Below are 12346 nucleotides of genomic sequence, written 5' to 3' on the forward strand. Positions count from 1 at the left end.
CAACATAGACCCTGTTTCTAAATAAAGTATAAAATAGGTCTGGGAGTGTAGACCAAAGCCTCTGGGTTTCATCCCCAGCACCACACACAAACAAAAATAAATAAATAAATAGCCAGGCGTGGTGACACATGCTTGTAATCCCAGTACTTGGGACACTGAGACAGGAGGATCACGCAGGTTCGAAGCCAGTCTCAGCTAGTGAGGCTCTTGGCTACTTAGTGAGACCATTTCCAAATATTATAGAAAATAGGTCTAGGAGTGTATCCTGAAGGTAGAAAGCCTCTGGGTTCCATCCCCAGCACCAAAAAAAAAAAAAAAAAAAAAAAAGAAAGAAAGAAAAAAAATAAATAAAAAATAGGGCTGGGTGGGTAGCTTAGAAGTAGAACAGCCCTAGGTTCAATTCCCATTACCAAACAAACAAAAATCCCCAAGAGTCCCTGACACAAGAATCCTCTCCATCCACTGTCACACGGGTGCTGGACTCCAATGGCTGGGGACGTAGAGGCTGGCTGTCCCTAGCACTCGGGTCTGCTGGTCAGCCGAGCCCGGCACCCCACGGCACTCCCGAGGGGGCTGGACCCAAGATCAGAACCTGCCTGCTACCAAGACGCGCAGGCGACCGCGTGCACGTCCTGGACCTAGACGAGCCGACTCCCACTGAGCCAGGCTCCCCAGCCTCGGGTCCAACTCTTCTCAAGGCGCTCCTGGCCGCCTGAGTCACACAGCAGTCGGGGCTGAGCCGATCTCCAGTGCTGAACCCGGGAGCAAGGCCAACGTGGCCTCCATCACTCCCACGTACGTCCGGCTCTGTAAAACCCACCTGCCCCCTTGGATGACATTTCTATTATTCTTTCACGTTGGAGACCCAGTCTGCTTTTGTTTAAGCACGTCCATGAAAACAGAAACCCTATCCATATGACATTCCAAAACTACAACATGAATTTAATGAAATGCCGAGTTGTGCAGGGCCAAGGCTGGCTGCGGGGGGGGGGCGGGGGGCTGCTCCCCCAGGGCCAGCGCAGACCAGGCATTCTGCAGGCCCGGCCTTCTTCTTTAGACTCCTACAGGCAGCCTGAGGAAGAAAAACAAAGTCCAGAAGAGGCTCACTTTAAATTTTCTTCAGTTGCAAAGAAGCTGGGTAATCCCAGTACTTGGGAGGCTGAGGCAGGGGGATCGCAGGTTCGCAGCCAACCTCAGCAACCTAATAAGACCCTGTTTCAAAATAAGTATAAACCGGGCGTGGTGGTGCACGCTTGTAATCCCAGGGCTTGGGAGTCTGAGACAGGAGGATCGCAGGTTTGAAGCCAGCCTCAGCAGCTTAGTGAGGCTGTTTCCAAATAAATTATAAAATAGGTCTGGAGGTGAGCACAAAGGTAGAAGGCCCCTGGGTTCCATCCCCAGACAACACACACACACACACACACACACACACACACACACACACACACACACACACACACACACACACAGTATAAAATAGGGCAGGGAGAGGCGTGGTAGCTCACACTTGTACTCCCAGCATTTGGGAAGCTGAGACAGGAGAATCATGGTTCGTGGCCAGCCTTAGCTACTCCCTAGTGAGGCCCTTTGCAACGTAGTGAGACCCTGTCTCAAAACAAAGAATAAAAAATAGGGCCGGAGGTGTAGCTTGGAGGTAGAATGCCCCTGGGTTCTATCCCCAGTACCACAAAGAAAATAAAAATAAAATAAAAATAGCCGGGTGTTGGGGTGCACACTTGTAATCCCAGCATTTGGGAAGCTGAGACAGGAGGACCATGCAGGTTTTCAAAGCCGGCTTCAGGTACTTAGTGAGGCTCTTGGCAACTTATCGAGAATAGAATGGGTCTGGGAGTGTAGCCTGGTGGCAGAAAGCCCCTGGGTTCCATCCCAGTACCACAATAAATTAATTGTGGGCTGAATGCCCCACTGCCAAAGTGTGAGCACGGGCTGGACCCACCAGGCCTGAGGCACCCGCGTCCTCGGGCTCTTCAGACAGCCCGACCCAAGCCAGCTGGGCAGCGTCCCAGCCGTCCGTCCTGGCTTGCAGCAACACAGACCGCCCAGGAATGTTGCTTTGCCATTTTTTCCAACAGGAGAAGAACGAGGCTTTTAAAAACCCACAGATCATGCTGGAAGCACACCTCTCTCCAGAGCCGATCAGTTATGACCTCACACCAAGAACTCACCTAAGGCGAAGACGGATTATTCCATAATAACCAAAGAATGTGCAGTAGAACTCTTAGTTTCAGGCTTTAAATAAGTTCCAAATTTTTATATTTCACAATTTATATCTTTTATTAAGAGTCCACAGTCTGCTAAAATAAAAGCAGTAACAAGATATTTCACAAACTATTGTACAATTTAAGACTTAAGAATTTATTTCCATAAAAAATTAGGTGTATTTCATCCTGGTTAACCTAAAAATGCTATTTCTTTCACCTATGGTCTAAAATACATTAATCTCTAGTAGACTTAGTTCTGGTGCTAATAACAACCCCGTCAGTATTTATACATGGTTTACAACAAAAAGTTTGTGCTCACTCAAAATCCACAGACTAATTCAGCATGTAAAAAAATAATTTTACAAAAAACCCGAGATAAAACTTTCAGAACACTTTTATTTTGTTTCCTCCTCATATACAGAACTTCTCCACACACATTTCTTGCAGTTATAGTCACTCGGTATGGGCCAGGTACCATTTCATCCCCCAAACTTGGTTGGCATCAAAATGAGTTAACCAGTGTTATATCCACAAAATATTTACACAGCACAGCACATGAAGCTTTAGACACTTGGCAATTAAACCACAGAGAGGACGGGACCCCCATTCTGCACGTCGGAGCGGGCGTCCCGGTCCCTGGCTGGCGACGGCGCCCGGTTCAAGGGCAGCAGAGGCAACAGGCAGTGACTTGAGGACACTCGACGCTGCGGCCTGGCAGCTCGCCACGATGTCACCACGTCTTGTACCGCGCCACCTTTCCCGAGGCGGCCTCACAACTCTAGAATGGCAGGTCCAGCTGACACAAATGAGGACAGACAACACAACATTTATTCTGTGGAGAATCTACTCAGACTACGCACGTGCTGTGATCTTGAACACGACTCGCCCCAAGAACTTGTCGCGGTCGTCCTGGTTCTTCAGGTTGGGCGACCCGTCGATCTTGCACTCCACCGTCACCTCTCTCTTGGTGCTGTTGGATGCGAACGTGACCTGCGCGGCCACCAACGGCTGCCGGTACCCCACCTGCGAGAGCGGAACACACGAGCCTCGTCTGTGGCCGCCGCATCCATGGCCACCAGCGCTCACAGCACGGAGATGAGATCTGTTCACCAGACCTGCTACTCACCTCCTCTTTCCTTACTTGAGAAATTAGTGTGGCACCAGGGACTCAACCCAGGAGCCATCTGCCCTCCGAGCTCCGCCCCAATCCCTATTTTACTTTTTTTTTTTTTTTTTTTTGGTGGTACTAAGGTTCCTGGAAACTCTTCTACCTCCGGGCTACACTCCCAGACCTATTTTATATTTTTATTTGGAAACAGGGTCTCTTAAGCCAGCGCAGCTGGCTTCGAACCTGCGCGATCCTCCTGTCTCCGCCTCCCAAGTGCGGGGATTACAAGCGTGCGCCACCACGCCCAGCTATTTTACTTTTGGTTTTGCAACAGGGCCTCACGAAGTTGCTGAGGGCCGGGATCCTTCTTTCTTGGCTTCCAAGTACTGAGATTAGAGTACGGAACCACCACACCTAGCTCCTTGCTTACTCTTCTGAAATTGATGAAAATGTCTGAGACTATACATGTTCCTTTAAGCACTACTTTATTATATATCCCATAGATGACAATTATGTTGTGCTTCCTCATTATTATTTAGATATTCTCTATTTTTTTTTTTTGCTTGCAGGTCTGGGGTTGGAACCCAGGGGCATTCGACCTCCGAGCTACAGCCCCTGCCCTCTTTTTTATTCTTTGTTTTGAAACCGGATCTCAGTGACTTGCAGAGGGCCTAAGTAGCTGAGGCTGTCCGCGAACCAAGATTCTCCGGTCTCAGCCTTCTACTGTGTGTGTGTGTGTGTGTGTGTGTGTGTGTGTGTGTGTGTGTGTGTACTGGGGATGGAACCCAGGGGCTTTCTAGGTCTGGGCTACACTCCCAGACCTATTTTATACTTTATTGGAAAGGGTCTCACTTAGTTGCTGAGAGCCTCACTCAGTAGCTGAGGCTGGCTTCAAATATGCGCAATCCTCCTGTCTCAGCCTCCCAAGTGCGGGGATTACAAGCGTGCACTACCACGCCTAGCTCAGATATTCTATAATCTTGGTTTAAATTTCCTTTCTTTCATTCTTTTTTTTTTGGTGTTACTGGGGATTGAACCCAGGGGCCTTCTACCTCCGAGTTATAACCCCCATCCCTATTTTTTATTCTTTATTTTGAAACAAGGTCTAAGTTGCAGAGGGCCTCACTAAGTAGCCGAGGCTGGCTGCGAACCTGTGATACTCCTGTCTCAGCCTCCCTCCCCTGGGAAACAAGCATGCACCACCATGTCCAGCTTAAATTTCCTTTCTTATTCAAGAGTTGTTTAATAATCCTTTGTCTGCTTGGATTTTAGGTTGTGAATTGTAGACACAAAACTATCCCTACTTGCCTTTTCCATTTGTTTTGAAAAGTCAAGAGGCATCACACAAATGACACAGGGCCTGAGCCCTCCGCCCCCAGCCCTCCGCCCCCTGCCCCCAGCCCCCTGCCCTCTGCCCCCAGACGGGTGACATTCCATACGAATGTTTCAATTTTCCAAAGGAGTCATTAAGTGCCTCGTAAGAACTTCAAAATACTTACATGCAGTTTTTTCCCATAATATGGAAAATATTTTAAGTCTATAATTCCATGATTAGGGTAAGTTTCTACAGTTGCTGTTTTCTCATCCTAGAATTGGAAACAAAAGAGGCTCATTTTAGGTCACAAAAAAGAATTATTTAAATGTGTTTACAATGAAAGTAGTTATCAATTATGAGCCCTTTAGGGAAAGTACAACGCTGCTCCCTTTACATGAATTATAAATGTACTTTTGAGGAGAACTGCTCATCTGGATTGTAAATATATAACACAAAGACCAAAATAACCGCCATGCTAATGTTTTCCTGCAATAACTGCCTTTTGGTACTAAGGATCAGACCCAGGGGCGTTCTACTTCCCAGCTCCTCTCCACGCCCTATTTTCTAAATTTTGAAATAGGGCCTAAATTTGCTGAGGCTGGCTGGAACCTGTGAGTTTGTCTCGGCCTCTCAAGTACGGCTTACATCGACACACCCTGTCACTAAGTGCTTTTCTAGAATCTCTTTCACTCCAATATGTAACGCTGTGTTCACAGATACTCCCCGCATGAGGAAGGTGTTTACTGTGCGTTTCCTGCCAGAAACACACTTAACTTATATATACCTGGTTCAGACCTAACCACCCTGCAGGGGCAGGATCAATTACAGATGGGAACAGGGTTAAGGACAAGTGTTTAAGGTCACCCAGGGGTGACGAGAGCTTTCCTTAAGCTTACGTTATACTTTTGTGAAAATACACCTTTTATGAAATACTCAAATATCTGAATGAACTACTTATGGTGAAGTATAAGTGTTCTAATTTTCTAAGTATTCACTGGAAACAATGAGCAACTAACCAGAATGTTCCACAGTCACTAAATCCCACTGAGACCAGATAAAGCTATAAGAACTAATGTGTTGATTCTTTCGCAGCCAGCACAGTGAAGACCCTGAAGTCTCTGCATGCACCAAACATTCTAAAGCAGCGGCTATTGTGGGATAGTGTTTGCTTTGTTCCCTTCTGCACTTTTTTTTTCTTTTTTTGGAGGTACTGGGGATGGAACCCAGGGCCATTCAACCTCTGAGCTACACCTCCAGCCCTATTTTTTTGTTCTTTATTTTGAAACAGGGCCTCACTGAGTTGCAGAGGGCCTCACTAAGTAGCCGAGGCTGTCTGCAAACCGCGATCCTCCTGTCTCAGCCTCCCGGATGCTGGGATGACAAGTGTGCGCCACCACGCCTGGCTGTCTTCTGCATTTTTCTGAATTTTTTAAAATACAAAATCCTTGAAGAAAGGCCACGTCACATGGCTCATTCTGTCACCAATGATTCTCTATTTTCAGGACCTTTAACTTGTTCAGAAACATTGAAAGTAGATTAGGTTTAAGAAGACAACACAAAAGACAGGCAGTACATAAAAGATCGATACATCAACTAAGGAATTTAAACACTTGAGAGAGACGGGAATTAACAGAAAGCAGCATTCAGAACACACAGCAATGTTTCCACCTGTCCTGGCCGCGCCTCCAAGACGGGCTGCAACAAAGAGGAAAACAAAAGCCCAAAACTAAATAGGAAGCTGGGCGCAGGCGCACGCTTGTCATCCCAGCATCCGGGAGGCTGAGACCCGAGGATCGCGGTTCGCGGCCAGCCTCAGCTACTTAGTGAGGCCCTCTGCAACTCAGTGAGACCCGGTTTCAAAATAAAGAATAAAAAATAGGGCAGGGGGTGTAGCTTGGAGGTCAAATGGCCCTGGGTTCTATTCCGAGACCCGCAAAAAAAAAAAAAAAAAAAAAAAAAAAAAAAAAAAAAAAAAAAAAGGCAAAAACTTGCATATTTCATCATTTTATGTACTACACACATCTCTTCAAAGCAAAAGAACAGAATTCCAATCATTTGCTCCAAAGCAGAAACCTGAAATTCTACTAATTACATCTGGGAATTTCATTACCATCTATTCTAGAAGGAAAGGATACATAAACAGAAAGAAGAAACATGCACTTATTTTATTTTTTCAGTGGGCATCTACCTCTGGGCTACAACCCCAGCCAGTGTGCCACCCAGGCTGGACTAGAAAAATGAATTTAGAGCCTCAAGGGCAGAGCACACAGAATCGTTTATAATGGTCAAAGGTTCACAAAATTAAAACCTTAGAAGCCGGGCATGGTGGTGCACACTTGTACCTGGAAGGCTGAGACAGGAGGATCGCAGGTTCACACAGCCTCAGCAACTGGGGAAGCCCTCCAGGACTTAGGGAGACCCTGTTTCAAAATAAAGAATAAAAATCGGGCTGGGGATGGAGCAGAGAGGTAGAATGAACCCCTGGGCTCAATCTTCAGCACCACAAAAACACACCAAAAAACTAAACCCTAGTGTAAGAGCTTAAAGCCTCTGCCGAGAGCCCCAAGCTTCCTCTCAGCACTCTGGCTGCAGAGGACCCGCCATTCCGCTCAGCCATGGAGTCTGCTCAGGAGCCAAGACAAAGCAGCGTGCGGGAGGAAGCGAGCGCTCCACCTGGCCGGAGCCTTGCACTCAATGTATCCTATACGCCATAATGCTTCTTACTGGGGTGGGGATGGAACCCAGGGGCATTCTACCTCTGAGCTTCACCCCAGCCCTGCTTTTTTATTCTTTATTTTGAAATAGGGTCCCACTGAGTTGCAAAGGGCCTCATTAAGTAGCTGAGGCTGGCTGTGAATCACAATCCTGCTGTCTCAGCCTCCCAAATGCCGGGATTACAGGCGTGCGCCACAATGCCCGGCAGCCATAATGCTTTTTTCTCTTCAGGAAACATTTATCATGAAAAGCTCGGCTTTAGCTATGGCGTGTAGTTATTAAGTGGTATTCTGGCTCTCCTCTTTCTTTCTTGGTGCTGGGGATGGAGCCCAGGGCCTCAGGAATGAGATTCTGGCATTTCCTCCAATGTCCCTGCAGAAGCAACTGGCATATGGAGGTAAAGTGGCGTGCTATGGTCACACAGACATATCTATCCAGATGAGAAGCCACACTGCCCTGTCTTTTAATCTCCTCTAAACAGTGAATAAATACTCTAAAAAACTGCCAAAGGATTCGCTAAGCTGGGCGTGGTGGCTCACGCCTGTTATCCAGTACTCAGGGGGCTGAGACAGGAGGATCACAGGTTCGACAGTCTCAGCAAATAGTAACACTTCCATCAACCTAGCGAAATAAGAATAAAAAAATAGGGTTGGGGGTGTTGCTCAGGCGTAGAATGCCCCTGGGTTCCATCCCCAGCACCAAGAAAAACAAAGATAACTAATGTAGGTGCCTCCAAGTGTTGGCCCTGACCCCCGGCATCAGCACCTGGGATTCCGATGGACGACCAGGGTGGTGAACTAGTGTGCAAGTGGCTACTGACACATAAGAAAACCGAGCCATGATTAAAGGTGGATTTTCCCTCACAACCTTAAAAGTGACTTCAAAGCAGCATTTTAGGTAAAACACTCTGACGACCAACTGGAGGTGAATGCTGATGATGACCACAACGATGGAATTAAGTGTACAACTTAACTTCTCCTCAGAGCTCTTACCCATCCTTTACATATTTGTCTTAGTTGCATTTGCAGCATGGAGAGAAAACAAAATAAGTTATGAGATGAAAACCGCACAGCACTCTAGAAAATAATAAAGTGGGGATGGGGAGAACACGATGTCTCGACCTGCAGGAAAAACGAACTAGAGTTCAGCAACTCTCAGACGGCACAGAGGGTGAGCACACTCATTCATGCATACAGAGCAAGGAAAAGGATTCGGGAGTAAGACGCGGAGTAAGACGCTGCGACTATCCTCCCAAATTCAGTATTAATAAGCCAGACAAACCTTACAACTGATGAAATACAATGTTATTACTATTAGGAAAGAGAAAGAAAAGCTACTTCCAAAGAGTTTGGTGGTATTTTTAAAATGGCATCAGAAAAGGCTTACAGAATACAACAGGGAAGAAAAAGAACCATTACTCTGAGCATTTTATTATCATTATTATTTTGGGGCAGTACTGGGGATGGAACCCAGGGGCACTGTGCCTCCAAGCTACATCCCTAGCTCCAATTTTTGTCTTACTTTATTTTTGAAACATTGTCTCACTGAGTTGGAAGTAGCTGAGGCTGTGAACCTTGATCTCCGATCTCAGCCTCCTGAATGCTGAGATTACAAGCTTGTGCCACCACACCCAGCTTACTCTGAGTGTTTTAAAATATATCTTAGGGTTAGGGTTAAAAAGAAAAAAGAAAACACCAAAACTTTGTAACAGAGGCCAAGTTTCATTTTTTTAATACTAACCTTTGAAGTACAGTCTATCCTTGGTTCTCCTTCAGGCTTTAATCCAATTATCTAGGATTGAGAGACACTGATTAATTTTTGCTTGTAAAAAGAACCATTTTTGACACTGATTAATTTAAACATCGTGTGAAAGTGAGAGGCCTTCTCCTCCTCCTCTGCTGCCGCTGGGGGCAGAGGAGCTGAGATGAGTAACTCAGGAGATGTGTATAAGCCCTTTTACACTTGTCTTAATTTTACTTTAGGACATTAAAATGAACTTCCCAACATGCTAATCTTACCAACTAAATTGTCTTACTGCTGTACTGGAGCAATTGAGAAATAAGTCAATTATCAAAGGGCTGACTAAAACAATCACTCACTCTGCTCCCCAAGAAGCAAGGAACAAAAATCCTTAGTGCAAATAACTGCAGAGGCAGAATATAATAAACTATTCCTTGCTTATTATTTGCTACTATGGAATGAACCCAGGGCATTCTACCTCTGAGCTATACCCCCAGCCCTATTTTTATTTCTTGGTGATACCGGGGATAACGCCCCCAATCCTAATTTTTATTTTTAAATAGGATCTCACTAAGTTGCAGAGGGCCTCACTAAGTTTCTGAGGCTGGCCTTGAACCTGCCTCCTGTCTCATCATCCCAAGTCCAGGAATGACAAGTGTGTGTCACACCCACTCCAGTTTTATTTTGGTGGCACTGGATTGAACCCAGGGGCATTCTATGTCTGAGCTATACCCCAGCTTTACATATAGTCTTTGTTTTGAAAGAGGGCCTCACAGTCTGGCTGTGGACCTGCTATCCTCTTGTCTCAGCCTCCCAAGTACTGAAATTCTAGATGTGCGCCACCATGCTTGGCACAGACTATTCTTTTTGAAGTACGGGGGGGGGGGGGGTTAAACCTAGGGCCTCACACATGCTAAGTAAGCACTTTACCGCTGGGCAGCTGGGCATAGTGGAGCGTAACTATAATCCTGGTACTTGGGAGGCTGAGACGGGGACTGCAGATTGAAGGACAGCTTTGGCAATGTAGTGGGATTCTCAGCAACCTAACGAGCCAGTTTCAAAACTCCCCTCAACAGGCGTGGTGGTGCATGCTTGTAATCCCTGCGCTTGGGAGGCTGAGACACTGGGATCACACAGGTTCCAAGCCAGCCTCAGCAACTTAGTGAGACTGTGTTTCCAAATAAAATATAAAACCGGTCTGGGAGTATAGCCCAGAGGTAGAAAAGCCCCTGGGTTCTACCCCCAGTACCACCAAAACAACAACAAAAAAACCCCAACCAACCAACCAAAACTGCTCCCCTACCCTACATTTTATTTTGAGATAGGGTTTCAATAAATTGCCCAGGTGGCCCAGAACGTGTGATCCTTCTGCCTGAGGCTCTGAGCAGCTGGGCTCACACATGTGCGACTCCACGCCCTAGTAAACTATTCTTTATTAGATTAGGCCACGGTCCCCAAAACGTGTGTCTACAGGGCTCCCAGAACTTCACCATATTTCAGTTATCTGGTTCCACAAAAGCACACACTGGGAAGAACTCTATTGTAAGACCCTCACAGCACTATTGGTTCTGTAAAACGAGGCTACTTTCATTAATGTAGCTGTCATATCTCTGAATGGTAACAGGTATTTCTTTTGTGAGAGGATTTTTAACATTCTAAGTTTACATGAGAATCTTTGGAAAATAAATATTCCTCTCAAAAGACAAGTACTGTTGCAACCTATACAGTAAGTCCAACTAGCCTCGCCCATGCAAACTTTAGAACTATACAACTAAGGCGTGGTGGCGCACACTTGTAATCCCAGCATTTGGGAGGCTGAGACAGGAGGATCGTGGTTCAAGGACAGCCTAGCTACTATTTAGTGAGGTTCTTTGCAAGTCCCCATGTTTAAAAATAAAAGAAAACCGGGTGTGGTGGCGCACGCTTGTAATCCCCACGCTTGGGAGGCAGAGACAGGAGGATCATGCAGGTTTGAAGCCAGCCACATGCGCTGGCTTAGGAGACCCTGTTTCCAAATAAAAATGTAAAAGTAGGTCTGGGAGTGTAGCCTGGAGGTAGAAGGGCTTCCAGGAACCCCAGTACCACCAAAAGAAAAAAAAAATAATAATAATAATAATAAAAAATAAAAAGAATAAAAAATAGGGCTGGGAGTGTAACTCAGAGGTAGAAATGCTCCTGGGTTCCATCCCCAGTACCGCAAAAAAACAAAAACCAAAACCAAAACCCCTGGGAGGCAGAGACAGGAGGATCGCGCAGGTTCGAAGCCAGCCTCACTGGCCTGAGAGACCCTGTTTCCAAATAAAAAAATAGAAAATAGGTCTGGGACTGGAGCCCGGAGGTGGAAGGGCTTCCAGGAACCCCAATACCACCAAATAAAAACCCTATACAACTAAAACGGCTACACTGGAAATGCGCAGTCGGTGCTGATCCTGTGATGCAGTCCTGCCATGCCCTGTCACACGCCAGATTCCCAACATGCAGAAGGGGCATTAAAAAAAAAAACTCGACCTGGGCGTGGGGGCGCACGCTTGTAATCCTTGCGTTTGGGAGGCTGAGACGGGAGGATTGCGCAGGTTCGCGGCCAGTCTCAACTACTCAGTGAGGCTCTCAGCAACTTAGCGAGACCCGGTTTCCAAATAAAATATAAAATGGGTCTGGGAGTGTAGCCCGGATGTAGAAAGCCCCTGGGTTTCATCCCCAGTACTGCAAACAACAACAACAACAACAACAACAACAACAACAAAAAAAAACCTCAAAAAGCTGGTCCTGTGGACAGGGACTCTGCCTCTTGACTTTGTATTGGGAATAGATTTTCAGCTATTCAAATGTTGTAAGGACACTTGTAACAGGCTGGAATTACAAAAATCTCCTAAGATGAATAAAATAGCTTAAGCAGATCATCAAGTTTCACTTTGCGTTTGGTTTACTTTGTTAACCTTAATACTTTGTGTGGTTTGTTTTGTTGCTGGGGATTGAAACCAGAAGCATCCTACCTCTGAGCTACACCACCAGCCTTTTTTTTTTTCCCCCAGTACTGGGGCTAGAACCCAGAGGGATTCTACTTTTATTCTTTATTTTGGAACGGGGTCTCACTGCGTTGCAGAGAGCCTCACTAAGTAGCTGAGGCTGTCCTCGAACCTCAATTCTCCTGTCTCAGCCCCCCACATGCTAGGATTACAAGCATGCGCCACCACGCCCCGCCCAGCTAACATTAATTCTTAATTATGTCCTGCTGAAACATTCCAC

At 46.2% G+C, this 12346-nt stretch overlaps 1 protein-coding gene across 1 annotated transcript in view; it reads right to left on the bottom strand.

Annotated features, from left to right (window-relative positions):
* Positions 1-3074: 3074 nt before the first annotated feature.
* ATP1B3 (ATPase Na+/K+ transporting subunit beta 3) overlaps positions 3075-12346 on the bottom strand; it is a gene marked incomplete at both ends in the record, with an annotated part of 33376 nt that continues 24104 nt past the window's right edge. Inside the window, 3 exons of the mRNA XM_080696237.1 lie at positions 3075-3245; positions 4830-4916; positions 9101-9151. Of these exons, the coding sequence (XP_080552363.1) occupies positions 3075-3245; positions 4830-4916; positions 9101-9151 (309 nt within the window). The remainder of the gene's footprint in view (positions 3246-4829; positions 4917-9100; positions 9152-12346) is intronic.

This window comes from Muscardinus avellanarius (genome assembly GCF_963383645.1).
Source record: "Muscardinus avellanarius genome assembly, chromosome: 5".
NCBI lineage: Eukaryota > Metazoa > Chordata > Mammalia > Rodentia > Gliridae > Muscardinus > Muscardinus avellanarius.